At 36.5% G+C, this 19,181-nt stretch overlaps 1 protein-coding gene across 2 annotated transcripts in view; it reads left to right on the top strand.

The window, feature by feature from the left end:
* Positions 1 to 19,181, top strand: part of cdh4 (cadherin 4, type 1, R-cadherin (retinal)) — a 299,509-nt gene that overhangs the window by 199,530 nt on the left and 80,798 nt on the right. For both annotated transcript variants that reach the window (XM_077203296.1, XM_077203297.1), the window contains exons 4-5: positions 4,407 to 4,630; positions 13,224 to 13,412. In XM_077203296.1, coding sequence (XP_077059411.1) covers positions 4,407 to 4,630; positions 13,224 to 13,412 — 413 coding nt within the window. The remainder of the gene's footprint in view (positions 1 to 4,406; positions 4,631 to 13,223; positions 13,413 to 19,181) is intronic.

Genomic DNA, 19,181 nt, shown 5'->3' on the forward strand with positions numbered 1-19,181 from the left:
ATCTGAATTGCAGTTTCAATAAAGCTGCCGTGTGCAATCTGAAACGTCAATCAATAATTGATTTTTGTTGTTGTTTTTTATTTATGTGTGCTGTGGTTAAAGCTTGTGACTTGAATTAGAAATTGTAATTGTATATGATACTGGATTTTTGTACTTCACATGGCCATATTTCAGCCTGTTTTGAATTACTATTGCAAGAACCTCCTACATGGACAGAAAATGTCTGTTTTATTGGATACAACTTTCCACAACAGAAGGCAAATATCAACAGGCTGTCGGTCTGTGTGTTAATAGCGGGGGTTTTCAGTAACTGGTTACACTGTTACTGTTGGCGACAAGTGCCTTTATGAGTGAGTCACTCAATCATTCATTCAATTGATTTATTCCAACTTTGATTCATTCAGTAACAAAACAAGTTACTAAACTAAACAATTTACAAGTTGAATGAATAAGTCATTGAGTCATTGAATCATTCATTTAATGATACAGTCAAAATAGCTAATTCATTCAGGAATGAAACAAGTCTTCATAAATAAGTAATTTAATCATTCATTCAAAAATGCTGATTTTTTCAGGAACAAAACATTTTGTGCGTCACTATTGTATGTTGCTCGGAGTTGTGCAGTGTTTGATTCAGCTATATTTGGAGATATTTTTGTTGGCAGAGACAAACAAATTTGAAATTTGGTGTCTGAAATTTAATTTACTTCAATATTTACGTCTTGTTTATTAAACTGTTAGAGAAATTTTTAATTTCAAGTGTTTCGAAAGGTAGTTACTGATCATTTCACATACTGGCACTACAATAAAGTGTAATTTACTTGTTGGGTAGTTTACTTGCTACTAGGTCCTGCACTTGTCAATAAAATGTGATCTGTATCTGGAGGCTTTCAACATACACATTGAAAAGACCACCACAAACACATAAGTGATCTAGTTGTCATATATGTGTGAGTTAGCAGGTCTTTATGGTCGATGTGCATGGTAAATGCATAATACAGTAAATGGACGGTAATCTGTTTATGGGTGTGCCATCCGAGGCTGAGACTAATGGGTGGATTTCTGTACAATCCTGTTTGTTGTTATGAAAAAAGAGAGAGACCAATACAGGAAGTAAGAGAATTAAATTGGTTAGGCATCCTCAGTTTGATAATAACACTTTGAGGCTGACAAATCTTGTGTTCCCATTCCCAATGCCAAAATCTCATTTCATAACACAACAATATTACGTTGTTGGCCAACTCCTGGATCCAGTGTTTTTCTTATGCAAACACCCAAAGTTTAGCCTCTGTCCCCTGATCCACAGGTTTACTCTGTATGTCAGTTGTGGAGTGATAAAAAGCCTTCAATGACAATAATTAGCTTGTTCCATTAAAGCAAATTAGCCTAATTTACAAAAACATTGACTGCCGTTGTTGCTTCACAGAAACACCAATCTCTCTTTTTTTTTTATATCATGCTTGTGTTTTTTAATCTTTCCCTGCCGGCAGATGTTTTTGGTTGATGCTTAAAATAAATTAACAATTTTTCCATCAACAACAGGCTCCAATTAGTGTATTCAGACCATTTGTGACATTTGCCAAATAGCAAAATCACTGATTCTTGATTTAAATCTTTTAGACATCTTCAGGAGAACTGACAGAGTCAAATGTTATGATTCTCCAAGTATGATGCAATTTGTTTTTTTTCTGTTTTTAGCAATGCTTGTTAAAGTATTCACCATGCTTTTCATGTGTCATTGGTTTGGTGCTCATTCTGAAAAGTGCATATGGGCCTCTTCCCCTCCCATTTGCAATTATTCACCAGACAAAACTCCGGAGCATTGAGCGAGCCATGGCGCAAATGGTGAAATGGATTCTACGCTTTATTAGCCTGTTGTTTTGGTGCATCTTCTGGCAGGAAACCATGTGGTAAATTGGATAGATGGCTTGATAAAAAGCTTGTCGTGCAAGATATTTCATGGATGGAATTTTTTTTTCTTCAAACATTTTCGCCCTGCACTCTTAACAAGTGACTTGGTCCCGCAGTGATTTATGAAATCAATTTGTCTTGTTATCAGCAGGGTTTTGGAAGAGAGATAAAATCAGTAGGAAGTGATTTTAGTTCCATCTTTCTTTCTTTTCAATCCTGAGGGATGAAAGAGATGAGAGAAGCGGCACTCGAATCTATTTGGAATGCTTTGACCCTCTACTGGTAGTCTGTGAAGACTATGGTTCTGAACAATATGCAACTGAAGTGTCTGTAATGCCTAATGGAGACTGGGGCTAGTTGTCACAGGGGCTATGCCTCTGCGGCGGTAAAGCGGTGCACTTTCTCTGGTGGTTTATATGTTGGTTTCAAACACATAGCTCTTAAATTTAAATATTTATTTTTTTAATTCTATCCTTAACTCAAAATTTCAGTATAGCCTAATGTTCATGCTATAGCTGTTGGGTCACACATGTTTTAAATGTTACTTATAATTTTTAATGATTAATGAACAAATCTTTTCTCTTTTTCTGTCCTTTTTTTTTGTTCTTGTTTTTTGCATAGTTTATTTTTGTAGCTCAAACAGTAGCCTACAGCTTTGCGCTAACAATGCCAAGGTCAAAGGTGTGATTCCCATGGAATGTGTGAACTTAATAAAATACCTTAAATGCAATGTAAATCACTTTAGATAAAAAAAAATGCATCTGTCAAATGCATAATGTAAATGTTGTTGCATTTAGGGCTGCAAAAACGAATCGATAATGTTGATTATTATCGATAATGAAAATAATCAACAACGAATTAGATTATCGATTAGTCGTATCTGCGCTGTGCTCGGAAATCATCATCAGCCAGTCATGTCGCTCAGTAAAACCCCTTTATGTGGACAAAACGCATAATGAAAATATCGGAGGACACAGAGTGTGGTGCTGCGGGAAAGGTACATAATCCAAGCTGTCCGAAACATGAGAATGCTTTATATTTAAGCCCTTCGAACAAACTCCGAATCGTTTTCCACATCTTGTCCTCCGTGCTTGAACATATGCGTAGGTGTGCTGTTTAACGCATCTAACGCGTGTTTTTCTCACCGTATAACTTTATGGTTATATCCTTATATCATTAGCCTTATAGCATAATTGCCTAAGTCATATTTCAATGTCTTTTCGGAAAACAAGAAGAAACGCAATTTGACTTAGGCAATTATGCCATGAGGCTAACGATATGTAAATGTTAATTTCAGCTTTAAAATAGTAAGCAACCAGTTTGTTTCATTGTACAGCATAGCCTACATACATTCACTTGTTTTCATATAGGCTTTATTAAATTACACATTGTTTGGAGGACAGCATTGTGCAGAATGTGGAATACCATTAATTTTAACATACATCATGTATGCTATAATGTTATTGATTTTTCTTCCGATTAATAAAAAAAAAAGACATATTAAGTTGTTAGTTGCAGCCCTAGTTGCACTTATCCCATATAGTGTGTCAACATGCTCTGTTATTGTTAATGTGTGTTCAGTGGAATTGTTCAGTAGCTTTTTATAAACAAGAATCTTTAATAAATGTGTCTATACAGAGATTGCCTTTTCTAAATTGCCTTTTCTAACTTAATCTGAAAAAATGTACTGGTGTAAAAATTGTGAAAACTAGCCTTAGCCTGCCATATGGTCTACTAAAGTTGTAGGAATGAACTTCTGGGGTATGTGAAAGAGAGCTTTAATATTTAAACTGTGATTAATCTAGACGTGGCACATGGCTCTCTCTCTCTTTCTCTCGCTCTTTTGCTGGCTCGCTCACTTTAAGTAGAGCTGAAGCTGGAACTTTCCCTCAGGTGTAACTGAACGGACCATCTGCTGTTGTTGACCGGAACCCTTTCCAAACAACCATAGCGAGAGAAAGCATATGACTCACTCATTCTGTTTGCTACCTTTTTGCATTTTTAGAGAAACTGAATTGTGACACTTCTGCCATCAGAGGAATCTGTTTCTAAGAGAAGCTCAAATTCATTTATTTTATTTTATAAATAAACATTATCAGATTTAGACAAATGGTGTCTTGTGTTCCTATATTACCCAGTACATTGCTTATATTATTGGATTTAGCTATAGCCCATCATTTATTAGATATATAATTCATTTTATTTATTTATTGTTTTTATATGTGGCTGAATGAAGCATTGAATCAATAATGCCCTGTCCACCTTAGCTGTAATAACTACAGTATATGTTTTTATTGTATATAGCCATGATGTTTCATTTAATAAGCAGTCAAGTAGAGGAGATAGACAATGACAAATGTGCGAGCACGAGCAATGAAACATGTTGGCTGAAAATAAGATCGTTTTGAAGTTTTTGCATCTGTCAGGAATAATAGTTTCATTGTTATTTTATGTTTTTCTCACCCTTTACCCTCTCTTTCTCCCTTTCCCTGCAGTGGAGTTCGAATCCTGTCAGCAAATAGAAGAGGTTTCTTTTGAGAGCAGTGACCCAAAGTTCAGCGTTCGGCCGGATGGCTCTCTACACGCAGAGCAAGATGTGACGAATCTAACCGAACCGGTTCAGTTCATGGTGACGGCCAGAGACAGCGTGGGCAAGTATATCTGGGAGACCACTGTTAAACTGGCCCTCGCCGGACACCCATCTCCTCCTATTAACCAGGCAAGGACAAACTATGTGTAATTTTTGAATATTTGTTGTCTGTGTCAGTTGTCTGTTTGATGCAATTAATTTGCAATTAACAGCCTTTTGTGGAAGTTTATATATATAAACTGGTGGTGATGGTGGGTGGTGATGGCGCAGTGGATAAGACACATGCCTTTGGTGTGAGAGACTCGGGTTCGAATCCACTGTGAGACACCAATGTGTCCCTGAGCAAGACACTTAACCCCTAGTTGCTCCAGAGGCGTGCGACCTCTGAAGCTAAATGAATAAATGTAAATGTAAATGTAAATATATATATATATATATATATATAAATAATTATTATTATTATTTTTATATATTTATTATTTATATTATATGTATTATTTATAATGTTCACTACCGTTCAAAAGTTTGGAGTTGTCAAGGTTTTCAAGTTTGTCAAGTCTCTTATGCTCACCAAGGCTGCATTTTTTTTTCAAAAATACTGTAAAAAACATTAATATTATTACAATTACATTTTTTTTATTACTTGAATATATTTTAAAGTGTAATTTACCCCTGTTATGGCAAAGCTGATTTTTTTTTAATTGTATGTTATTTTTTTGTGGAAATGTGATTTTTTTCTTTTTTTCAGAATTATCTAATGAATAGAAAGTTCAAACAACATTTATTCTTTTAATATTATAAATGCATTCATCGTCAGTTTTGATCAGTTTAATGCATTCTTGCTGAATAAAATTATTAAATTCTTTAAAAAAAATCTTAACTAAATTTTTTAATGGTATAGTAGTATATAATTTATACTTGCATATACTAATCATTTTTAATAATATCAATCAAAATCAAACCAATCAAAATTTTGGGATAAGTCTTTTTTTTTTATTAATACTTTATGCTGCGAGAATGCTTTAAATTGATCAATACGCACTAGAGGAATGGCTGATAAAAATGTAGCCCTGCCATCACATTTATAAATCACATTTTATAATATATTAAAAACAATTATTTTTAATTTGTAATAGTATTTCAGAATATTTCTGTATTTATTTATCTAAGAAATGCATGGTTAGCATAAGAAACTTCTTTCAAAAACATTCCAAAATCTTATCCCAAACCTTTAGTGTAGGATAATTTTATTATTTTTAGTTTGCATGTGAGTTCTTCTGTTGTGAAAAGCCATTTGTGAGTCTAGCTGCTCAGTAATGGATTGCATGAAATAATGTACATTGATTGAGTTCATGGTTTTAGGGGGGTTCATGGGAGGTGATGTGCCGTCTCAGTGTAATTATTTGCCCATATAGCAACAGCAAGAATGAGATTCAATAACAGAGCAGGATGTTATTACGTTTAAGCAATCATCAGAATTTGAAAACTAGTTACAATTTTTAAATTGATTACATTTTGTTTCGCCCTCTCGTGCATGTACAGTATGCAGAGACGCTGTTGTCACGTGTTGAGTGCTTTTAAAGGGTTTGCACAAGCCCTTGGCAACACACCAAAAGTCATGATCTGATTATGAAAGTGAATGCTCAAATGTAATTTTTATACAAAAGATGAAAGGAGTAATATTTCATCCAAGTCATTTTCATCCAATGCACACACACACACACACACACACACACACACACACACACACACACTCACTTCTGCCACGATGTGTCCTGCTTGGCAAGTATCATTAAACTTTTAATACATGTGGCTGTCATGCTCATGTCCTGTGCTCTGGTGTAGAGCAGATGAGGTGTACAGGCTTTATATAGATCTCTTTCCCACTGGCATCAGACTGTTTCTGCATCCAAAGTGACCTAGAAATGCCATGCAGAGAGGCAGGAATGCAGGTCCTCTAGGGATCCAGGAGTCTGGTCTGGCGAGCCCTATCCCCGTGTCCCTAACCCCACACATGTCCTCTCTTTCTGCACGACCATTGAGAGAAATGTCTCCTTGCTGGTTACTGAAGGACAAACGCGCACACACACACACAGCAAGAAGATACATGGGTGTTCATGGGAGATATGACTCTTTGCAACTCTTTGACCTAGTTGAGATTCTAAATAATTAATGAAAGAAAATTATCTAAATAAAAAGGCAGTGGTTTAGCTCTCAGAGTATTACAGAATTTAAGATGTGTTTGCATCTATTTACGTGCCAGAATTTCCTATGTGTTGTCTCTAAGTCATGACAGATGTGTTTTCCACAAACTAATTCTCCTTGAATCACTCGCTGAAGTGCCAAAAAGCAGGGCAAAGGAACAATCTGACAAAGTAAAGGGACATTATTACAAAGCTTATCAGTTGGGCTAATGAATATTAATTAGGTAGCATAAGGTTTGCCCAGCACTATTTAACTGATTTGCTGAAAGGAATGTACGTAGGTACTGGCCACATTAGCTTGTACCTAGTCAACAACAGGTTGTTTTTTACACCAAGCAGAATATTTTCTTATTATTATTACTCTAATTAATTGTTAATATAATACATTATTTCTAAAAAACAATACGTTATTATTTAATAGTTAATTATAAATATAAATTATATACTACTGCTACTAATAATAATATTAATGTTATTGTTATTGTATATACAGTATATATATATATATATATATATATATATATATATATATATATATATATATATATGTATTATTTACATGTAATTGTATACATTATCTAATAATAATAATAGTTGTAATTAAATATATAAATAATTTAATAATCATGTTTATTATTAATGTGATTCGTTATTTCATTTTAGATCATTATAATTATTATTATTTTACATCATACAAAGATAATACTTTTTATAGATTACTTTGCAGTGCTATGTAATTACCATGGTATTTGAGTATGACAGTCATGGCAAATAAGTACCATGGTATTACCATCTCTTACAATCATAGTACCTATTTAGTAAGGGGTTATGGGCATGTTACATTGAATTATTTTTGCTGATTGGAAGTTTGACCTCCCATTAGACAATATAGATTTAGTTTTTACTTGTAGATTTATTTAATCTATTTTGGCCTCTTGACTTGGAATACTTGAAATGAGATATATCTAGAGGTGGAACTGAGAGAAATTAAATTAAGATCAGCACCATCTTAAAAGAACACACATTACATAAATAAATGAGCACACACACCGCCATGACTCGTTTGCCATAAAAGTAATTAAACTAAGATGCCTCAATTACAAAGTAAGCAAGTCTTTTGTTACTTTGAACTAGCAGAGATGATTTGAAAGGCATTGATATGGAAGCTAGATTTCATCAAGTGTGCATCAACAAAGATATCCCTCAGTGTGATTCTTTGTGTCTCTGCTGAGCGTAAATGTCAGTAGGTTGCATGTAGTTGATTATCAACTTGCATGGCATTTGCCTGGATGGCATGACTTTTATTGTTTTGATCCAAATAAAGCATTCCTTCTAGTCTATTCTGTTGTATTTCCTTCTGGGCTGACAAGTTTCAGAGAGTGCTTTACAGTTCGGTACAACAGTGCAGTCGCTTTGTCCCACAACATGTTTTATTGAGCAAAGTTTCTATGCTTTTGGATGGTTCAGGTCTAATAATACCCAGTACTGTTCTTTGGCTGGCATTTAGCTCGATGTGAGCCTCATCTGCCCGAAGCTGGTGTTTGGAATTCATGTTTGTTTTTCTTTTAACTAAAGAAATTCACAGGTCTCGATTTATGTTTTTGCTCATAAGATGAATTAGTTCATGAATTGGAGTTCTCTTATTGTGTTTGTTTTTGATTTAATGAAAAGCACAGTCTCATAAGACTAATTTGTTAGGGAATTGGACTTCATTGGTAGTGGTGTATGTTTTTGAATTACTAAAAAAAACGGCTCAAAAAAAGTCATTCGTTTAGTTGTAGGATTACACTTACTTTTTCCTCCCGCACATTTTGTTCACACATCTGCATTTTACTGAAAAGAACAGGCTCATACGTTTCATTTGTTTAGGAATGTAGGAGTTCTCTGGTCATAATGTATGTTTTTGATTCACAAAAAAAGAAACGACCCATAAGATTCATGTATTCAGAAATTGGAGTTTACTGATTGTGAAAAATTTCAATTAAAAATATTAGAAAATGCTATAATAGTATATAAATAATTCTAAAATAACGCTGACTCATTTGACACGATTAGTGAAACGCTTTTGCAGTACTAATTATAAACCCAGATTAGCTTTGTTCTTGTCTTTTTAATAATGGAACTTCAGTGAAAATCCAGGTGCATTTCCGCGTCCTCCCGACGATGAGGTGCGAAGGCTGATTGCCAAAGTAGCAAATGAGTGGCGTGTGGAATACTGGCGTGTAATGGAAAAACTCCAGACAGGGTTGCAAGCAGTGCAATGCGGCCCTATAGAACAATAACCTCCAGATGTCTGCTGCAGAGCTGCAGGCTGACTGATGCCCAAACGGGTTTCTTCTCAGCAGGGAGGGATGGGGAGCCAGCTGGCAGGGCTGGTTCTTCTGGAGCTACGGGAGCTCAGGGCAATCCAGGCAGCCATTTCACACACGCTGACTCCCAAATGCGCCCACACACACACACACATGCATGCACGTATACATAGCTCCACATTCCCTACATCTGCCATGCGCCGTCCCACAACACAACATGCTTGTTCTAGTTTATTCTTTCCTCACTGTCTGTTGTAATGGGTGCAGTGCTTGTTGCCCTACCAGAGGAATAAGACTTTTCATTAGGCATGCTGTTGTAAGTCTGTGCCTTTCATTGGCGCCGCCACGCGATGCATCAAACCAGCCTGGATATTCCCGTGCTGTTGGCTACACATTCAGAGGAATGCTTCCTTGGTGCCAGTGAGAGCTGATTGATAAATCAAGGTCTTTATCACAGCTCCCAATGTCTGTCCCAATGTTTGTCAGCAGACAAAAAACGATAGGGATGGAGTGAGAGACAGATCGCGATGATGAATACCCGCGTTAATGAACAGATCTGTGAGGGGAGAGATAAGACTTTTGTCTGTGTTCGAACACAATCGGCGTGTCTCTGAACGTGTCCTCACGAAGGTCACATTGCTGACCGGGCATGTGCTGTCTAGAGACCTATGAAATTGTTTTCCCCTCCAAATTCCTTCTTTCTTCCGTTTTTATTTATTTATTTAATTATCCCAATTATCCTGTTTTATATATATATATATATATAAAATGTGGGGGGGGGGGGGGAGGGGGAAGGAACCATCTCGGTGCTGGTGGGGAGGATGGAGGTAAATGGAAGCGCCAGCATCTGCGAACTCAGACATGTGTCAGTACCTATCTTATATACTACAGTATTAGAGCACGATTGGACTGATGAGAAGGTAATGAGTGACGTAACAATTGAGTCTTCCCGGCAGAACTTATGCTAGAGCTTCATTTCTGGATTTTGATTTCAGTTTTATTTCATAAAACTTTAACAATTTAATGATTTTAATTTTACAATTTAATGACGAGGCCGAGGGACGTGAGAGAACAGCATGAGGCCGGTGGGGTGAGTGATAATGAACATCACCTGTGAGACGCATCGGTCTCGCATCTCACGGAGGAGCGGAAGCATAAAAGGAGGAGCGGCGACGTTGAAGATCGAGGGACCGGTGCGTTTCACAGGTGACGTTCATTATCACTAACGCCACCGGCCTCGCACCGTTCTCTCACGTCCCTCTGCCTCTTCCTGCTCGTCACAGATTTATTAACATTTTTACAATTGTGAGGAAATGAAATGTCTTTTCAGGAGTTCCTTGTTGTCCATTTTATTTTGTTCTGGATTTATGATTTAATACAAATTTATTATCCAAAAACTGTGGTAATTGAATGAAGGCATAACACATTAGCAATTGAATTAATATTTTAAAATGCAATCAAATGTAAATGCTAATTCCTTTTATTTAACAAAGTGCTGCACAACAGTTTTAAAATTAAAATTAAATACGGAAGAAAAATGGTGCGATATTCCTTGAAGTTTTACAAATGTTGTTGTTATTATTATAAAAATTCTGTAAATTCCATTTTTTATACCGAATTCCACAACTCTATCCGCGTTTTCCGCATCACCCATAGCATCCAGGCGTCCCAACGAGCTGAATTGGTGGTGTAGATGCAGGAGTTTTGAATGCCTTCTTATGATTTGTCTTTTGTCTGGGAGGATTATTTAGCCTTCACTGCTCAACTTGATTCCCCTCGATCTCTTTTTTCATCCTCCAACCTCTTCTTTCTCTATTTCACCCTCTTATGCACAGTAATTCCACCTGCCACCCCCCGAAAGGTCTCGTGCTGCAGCAGGTACCTGTGAGCTTCGTGGATGAGCAGAGCTGAGGCGGAAGTGATTTTATCAGCGCCTCACAGCTGCCCTACTCACTCGTTCACTCGTTCACCACTCCCTCCCTGTCACGACACAATCCCTCCATTTTCCGAGCCCCTGCAGCCAGAGTCATCAAGCTGTGAAAAATTAAAACAAAAGAGGAAAAAAAATACAATATGTTTGCTCAGATTTGCCTCACATCTGTTCGAGCTCTTCTGCCGACAAACCGTGTTTGTGAGACATTGATAGGCTGACCTGCCTACGCATGCTTGAGTTGGCAGCCCCCGCCGGGGAGACGTGAGACAGACTAAGAGAGAGAGAGAGAGAGAGAGAGAGAGAGAGAGAGAGAGAGAGAGAGAGAGAGAGAGAGAGAGAAAACTGGGATTTGGTGAATGTGCCTCGGCTCGAAAATGCTGTGCCACAGACGTCAAGGTGTCAGGGGGAGAAACAGCAACACAGGACTGGATGGAAAGCTGACAATTCAGAGATGAGTGCTAAAGACATTAAATGAACCGCAGGACAGTCCCATTCCCCACACACACAGTCAGCTAGCTGCTTTGAAAAACGCTGGGTGTTTGATTGGTCGCTTCAGCTCTTTCCTTGGCCTTTGGATGAATCAAGTAAGGGTCAGCGGCAGCTCTAGTTTTTCTTGTCTAAATTATTGATGTGGTATTCCATCAATCTTTTTCATTGGGCACCCATGAGGAAATGTCATGGTATGCGTCACTGTGGTATTGCTGTGTTATAAGGGCTGGTTTACAAAGGCCTTGACGCGATTTGTCATTTTGATTGGTCGTTTTAGCAGAAACCCCACAGCTATGTTTACGATCCTGGCTCGGGGCTCAGGTGTGCATGTACCGTTCCACGACTGTTTCGTACCATTGCCTCACAAATAATGAGTGATTAGTAGTAATTGGACAGGTATGTACTCCTATTAAAGGTGTGTTTGTCTCTTCAAATCTTCTATTGTACAGTCTAATTTGCTCTTTTATAACTCTGAAGACTTAAAAGAGTTCTCAGTTGGGATTCATTTTCTCAAAGTGTCATGGTTTAGTCCACGAAGAAGAAGGTTAGTGTGCAAATAACAAAATAACTTTAATAATATAACAAAGGTAGTATTCCAAACATAGCAGTGTAACATGTGCTCAAAACATAAACTACACCAGACAATGAACAGAAAGAACTTAAGGGCTTAAATACTTGAACTGAATTCTAACAGGTGTGATCTAAATTCTTTTAATGAATAACCATGGAAACTAACTAGTGGCAGGGAAATGAGAACAAAGAAAATCTAACTAGAGAACAGGCAAGGCAGGCAAAACAGGAACAGAACACAGAGAAATTAAACCAAAACTGGGTTTAGCAACTAACCGTTAGACAGTGTTTCCCCTTCCTTTTAAACAGTGCTAATATTTCATCATGTCATTTCATTAATTCATTGGTCAATTTGACTAAAATTTGACTTTTAGTAAGGTTTAATTTTGAATATGAAGTATTCAAATATTTATGTTTAGGCAGGTTAATTAACCCACCCAAACCAGTGGTGTTATTGTAAATTAAAACTATTAAAATTGTTTTTGTTAATCGAAATAAAGATAAAATAAAACTATATATATATATATATATATATATATATATATATATATATATATATATATATATATATATATATATATATATATTAGATAAAAGTTAGATAAAACTAAACTGAAAATGTAGTTTTACTAAAACTAAAATGAAAATGTAACCTAAAAAAGGTATAAAATTAACTCAATATTTATTTTATATTGTATAAAATAAAATTAAGGTATAAAATTATAGTATAAATAATATTAAAATAAAATAACACTGACCCAAACACATATTATATGAAACGAGTCGGATATTGAGACATTATAAACATCTTGAAAAAAAAACTTTTTTAAAATTTTTGACAGTAATTTGAAGCATTTTGAAAATAAATAAATAAATATAATTGTTTTCATGTGGAAAGCATTTCATGTTCATGTGGAAATTTCTGACATTTGATTGTAGATTTTGTAGATAAGTAAATTGTAGATCTATTCTGGCATTAATCTATGGGTTGTTTTGAACCTTTCTTCAGAATATTTTCTTTTTTTCATGTTTTACCTATTTGTTGTGCATAAAAAACATTTGAGAAATCAAAGAGAACTCATTTATGATTTTTCTTTTGAATCATCATGATCTTATTTATAGCGTCAGCTTCTTTGAAGTTTATTTTTAAAGTACCTTCTATGTGTGAGAATTTGAAGATCTGCTTCACATGGAGTGTACTTATCTGTTCTCTACAGATTGCTGGGGATGGTATCTATGGCGGATCCTCCCACAACCACTATCAAAATCCCAGGCTAATTACGTTTCCACGACAACACCAGCGAGGCTCGTCCAATGGGCTGCAGCGACAGAAGCGAGACTGGGTCATTCCACCAATCAACGTGCCTGAAAACTCCAGAGGACCCTTCCCTCAAGTTCTTGTCAGGGTCAGTAACGGTTACGGCTCAAAGCTTACTTGTTGTAAACAATATGGAAGATTAGTCGGGTTTATTTTGATTAAACACACAAGACTTTAACGTCTTCCACTTGCTTTGATATCTCCATAGATTTTACTTGACGATCATATAGAATATTTTGACAGATGATGCTCAGTTATTAGTAAAACAGATATGACACTCAGCCATGAATGAAATGTCTCACGATCTTGGCAAGCTGTGTCTCTCAGAACAGACAGTTCCACCACTCAAGTTTCACTGTGTCCCTTCGAGACATAAAAGAACAAGCCTCTCTCAAATCTCCTCACAGAAGCTTTTACTTTTTTTTTTTTTTGCTCTTCTGAAAGACAGAGCTTTCCTCGCCACATCTCTTGAACCGCAGAGAAGCCTAAGAGGTTAAAAAGCAGTATCACAGGTGAACATTTTCAAGGGCCTTCTTTCAGACAGCTCTTCTGCGTTTGCCGCTGAGAGCCCTTCTAAGGTAAGGAGAGGACTTGTGCTCCCTCTCTGAGTCAAGGGTTGATGAGGAAGGGGCTTGGAGGTAGATTGGCACAGGGTATCAATAACTCTCATCCATCTAATGCTTCTACAAAGCCTCTCCTTACGTTTCTCCAGCATGAGATGAGAAATGAGGTTTGTGGGATCTTTTGTATCATATCTGTAGGGTTCACTGCTGGGTTACATGTAACTGTGTAAGGCTAAATGTACGACCCTGAGTACAGTACCACTCAGGATTGAACTAAGAACGTCATTAAATTCCAATTCATTTCCTAATTAGGAAATGAATCTGAATGAAAATGAAAAAGAATTTGATATACAGTAGCTGTAATTTCTAACTAAGAACATCAAAGATGAAGAAAAACAAATTGAATCATTGTAAAAAAAAAAAAAAAAAAACCTTTTGAAGAAAGTTTACAAAAACTTTGAATGTTACAAACCTAGATAGATAGATGGATAGATAGATTGATTGATTGATTGATTGATTGATTGATTGATTGATTGATTGACTGATTGATTGATTTGATTTCTTGCATTAACTGGAGACATTTGAGCTTCTAGTCATATATGAAACATTTTAATTAATTAACAATTATGTACAATTGAATATCTGCAAATCCATTCTGTTAAGTGTAGTCAGTGGCTATCTGTTTTAAATTGTAAAATGATGCTAGTTAGCAATATTAAATTACGTTGGTATGAAAATAAAGTTTATTATAGAGTTGTTATACTGCAATATTTAATGCCATTATTGACATTTGCCATTATCAGAATTGAGTATTTGAGCAGTACAAAAAGAAATAATGTGATTGAGGACTATATTGGAATATTCTAACTGTGATGGTATGGCAGCTGGTACTCCAAATGTTGAAGAAGATGTGTTCTCATGAAGAGTTTTTATAGAAATCAGCACAAAAACGCACCAATCTCTGCTGTACTTTGAGGTGTTATCCATGCTTGGGCTCCTCTGGGGTTCTACAAGCTTAAGTTTGTGTTATCTGTCATTCAGACTCCAGTCTGGACTTAGCATTCTGTGGACTGTCCTCATAAACTCCCTCATGGCCACTTGTACCTTAGATTACACCCATGGATTACCACAATCTCTTTCCACCGATGCACACGCAGACACATGGACATCCCTTTAAACCACCCATATGGAAAGATTAGAAAACCTGGGGGAAAGCGTGGAATCCATTTGAGGAGTTTTGATAACCCTTCTCACCTCTAGCCTTAAATGTTGGCTTTAGAGACCTGGGTCTGTGGGTGTGTGGTGCTGACATGTTCTGTAAGGCTTTACTTTTGTTGGCTATTTTCATGCAATAAAAGATTACCTGTGGTGGCCCATACAAGGCAAAATCTGCACTGTGTCAAAGCAAGATTATTATGTACCAAAATAATTATGAAAAAAAACTGGCTTCTTTTCAGCTCTCTGGATTTCATGGTACGTAAAGAATTCTGAAATTTGAGGCTTGTATTCCATGTCGAAAAACCTTTATGCATTTCTGAACAATCTCTATAATGTAGAAGTCTTGTAGTACCAAGGACATGATGTAACACACAAGACCTTGAATTACACCGATACATTTGCATGTTGATTTAAAAATTTGAAACCCAATCCTTGAAATTCACATCTGAGCACATTTCACTCAATAGAGCCTAGCCTGACCCATTTTTAGTTCCCAGAATTTGTGCTGGTTTCTCACAGAATTAATCAATACAGTTTCTGATCTCATAGGAGTAAGAAACACACCAAACTTGGAGGATAGTTTGTACCCAGTTGCGGGAGATTTATAAACATGAACAACAGAAAATCACCAGTGGTGAGAATTCAGATCAGTAGACAATTCAAACACAGACAGAGTCTATTTTCACTTCTAATAAGGTATTCTTCCTGACAGCTTGATTCCAAAACATCCAGGGATGTGGTGAGCATGAACAGGTAAGTAGTCCTTTTCCCATAATGGGACCATTAGAAACGATAGTTGATCAATAGATAGATAAGTAAATGGAGCTTAACTGACCAGATACCGAAGAGCAATTCCTCCAACAGTTGCTTATCACAGTTAAACTCAGAATTCAGATTAACTCAGAAGTCTGTTAAACCAAGAATAAATTCAGGAATACAGAAGAAACTGTTAAGTCTGATTTCAGAGAGGCAAGTAATTCCAATTAACAGGAATTGGGGAGTCTGATTGGAATTTGTGGCGGTTTTAAAAGACACTCTGTTGTTGTTTCTTATTTATTTACACACTTGTGTCGTCGAACTGTTGTATAAATGCAATATCACACTCGTATGCGATATGGCTCTGTATCAGTGCAACTGCGATCGCCTTCGGCTGTGCTGGTATAGAGCGATATTGCACGGCTACTCATGCGAAATGAAACCAAACTGCTCATATATAAAACAGAATTCATATAATTCTCCCACAACTTCAAGGTTGAAAACCTCTACTGTAGTCTAATTATCTCTATCACACAATTGTAATTTCTCTGCCTATAGTCTTGAGAGGCACAGCACCGAAGTACAACAGTGGGATTCATTGGTATTAATAAAAGCAAAGCAGCTTTTATTCTTGTTTACATTTTGTACATCCACAATTACCTACGGAATTCGAATTCCAATAAACAATACATCCCCACAACACACGCAAACAAAATGAATGCAGTGAATTCTTAATTTACTGACTAGCTTGAATCAATTTCCATTCTCCCATATTGGTCCATTAGCTCCGAGGGGAGATAGGGAAGCTCCGTGCACCTGGCCAGCTCCAATATTCACATTGTCTGTGTCCTATTATTTGGTGAGCAGCGCTGGGCTTTGTCGTTGCATGGATGATTTACATAACGAACTGCGAAGGGTTATGTCCTCTAATGCCTGCTTCCACCTGACAATGGTGCTCGATGATACCTGGATCTAGGATCCTAGAAAATAAATAGAAATGGGTGTTTTGCAACATAAAGCTTAGACATGTTTGCAACATTACGCTAACCTGCTTGTGTTTTAGTACCTCAAGAATAGCATAGTGCAATAAAAAAGTAATTGCTTTTTTAAAATAATGTTGTTGAGACTAAAGACAGAGAAGCAGGAACAGTTTATGTTTAGAAGATCAGCATATTATAGGAATATTTCATCCAGAAATGAAAATTCTGTCATCATTTAGCTAACCTTATATAACCTTTCTATCACAGAATACTGAAAGAGAAATTTTAAGGACTGTTTCCATGCTCTTCACCATGCAATTACAACAAATACTATAAATCATCAAAAAAGCATCCATATGATTTGTGCAATCATAAGAGTTTATGAAAGAAAGAAATTTGTGAGTAAATAATTATTTTAAGTTAGATATTTTTATTGAATCATTTGATCTGCTTCACAAACCTGGTCTGAATAAGTTCAACTCACTGATTCGGTGATTTGGTTTCAATAGTGAACAGCTCACTCTGTTGCTTTCAGAAGCACATAAGTCTTATGAACCACTTTTATAACACTTTTATATGGTGCTTTTGCTTACTTTTCTAAACTTAATCTCCAGTCTCACCCAGGTTTGGAACAAAGTGAGAGTGAATAAATGTTGACAGAATTTCATTTTGGAGAGAACTGTTCCTTTAAGGACAAGCTGAGAGAACAAAGAATTGGCCAGCATATTTATGCAGTTTTGTCATATATACAATTTAAATAGTTTTGCAGCAAACTCCTTGGGCATACCAATGAAAGACAGAAGTTTAGATATTCTGCTTTGACTGGAGTCAAGATATCTGAGGGCGATCACCCACACAAAGGAGACATCAAGCTCTAATCTAAGCTGCTTGCTATGTGATTACACATCTCTACCTAAAGCAAAAAATCCAGTGTGGTAGAAGCATAATTAGATCTCATGGAATGCTCCTTGAATAAAACTGGCAGTCATACATAGCCTATAGCATTACAGCTAGTGTAAGTGTCCTGGTGGGGCTCTTCTATTACCGCCTAACTTAATCAGAGGCAGTAAAAGCATGGGTCAGAGGTTAACATATTCACTTGAATGGAGAGTCTGAATGATTGTTATTTCTCACGCTGGCCTTGAATAACTGTGCTTTTAAATAAGCAAGACGTATAGTAGCTGCCTTGCAATGTGAAACTTAGCTCAAGTGTTAGAAAGTTCATTTGCTGAGTACCGAACTTCCTTGAATGTGGGCCCACACGATTTCAGCTTCAAGAACCTGCGCTAAACGGCTTAATGCAGCGGCTTGCTTGCATGTGTGAGCATTTGTGTGTGGGTGTATCTAATGCTAGCTTTTAAAGTTTTTATAAAAATAAATATATATTGTAATCAAAACTGGTCATTTCTATTTCACTAAGAAGGTATTGTGTTAATTTAGCCCGTAAGAAAGTTGCATTGCCGAATGCTTGTCGCTGACCTCCCTCATGTCTCAGCTGCCCACACAATCCTCATATTTTAATGTAATATACATATTAGACGTTTCTAACACGGCCTGTTCTTTACATGTGTGGATACTTACATCTTTAACAGAAGCATATTTGTAATCAGACGCCTGTTTGTTTGAAGGGATATATCCATACTATATCTGCTGCATTATGTCGTATGTGTAGACCTTGACCTTTTCAAGTGTTATGGATGAACTGGAACTATTAGCTGCTAACTCATTATTTGTTTTGAATTCCATTTAATTATTAGCCTGGCTCCACCCTCCTACGCACTTCCGCTTAGTTTTCATTTTCCTTCAGTACTAGGTCTGTGATTGTGATGTAGTCTTTGGTTTTCTCCGGTAAATTTTTGACCGGGCCAATCAGCAAACAGAGGGAGTGGCTGAGAACGATGACGTTGATGTCGTGCAATTATTTTGAGTTGTAGTACAGTAATCGCAGCGGAGAAAGATGCGAGCGAAGCATTTCGGTCCGTTGTGGCAGTATCAAGAAGTTAAAGCCAGAGCAAGAACAATCTTTGCTTAGTTTTGTTGGTGGACATGATGTTGTGGCCCTCCTCCCCACGGGGTTCGACGTGACATACGTCACGACCAAACGTTAGCGACTGTTTATGGCAGATCCAGAGTGACAGAGTGACAATAGTTTTAGACTTCAATAGAGTACCCACCGAGAAGGAAGTTAATGATTGTCAATGGAGTGGTGCCAGACTATATGTACAAATTAAATGTACGAGAGTCTGGTGGGACCAGGCTATTTAATTATGGCATTTTTGTACAAAATTGGTATAATTTTTTTTTTTAATAAAAATTAAAAAAAAAAAAATAATTCACTTA

Source organism: Siphateles boraxobius, unplaced genomic scaffold, assembly GCF_051911475.1.
Source record: "Siphateles boraxobius isolate OS27281-9 unplaced genomic scaffold, OSU_SipBor_1 5, whole genome shotgun sequence".
In the NCBI taxonomy this organism is placed as follows: Eukaryota; Metazoa; Chordata; class Actinopteri; order Cypriniformes; family Leuciscidae; genus Siphateles; species Siphateles boraxobius.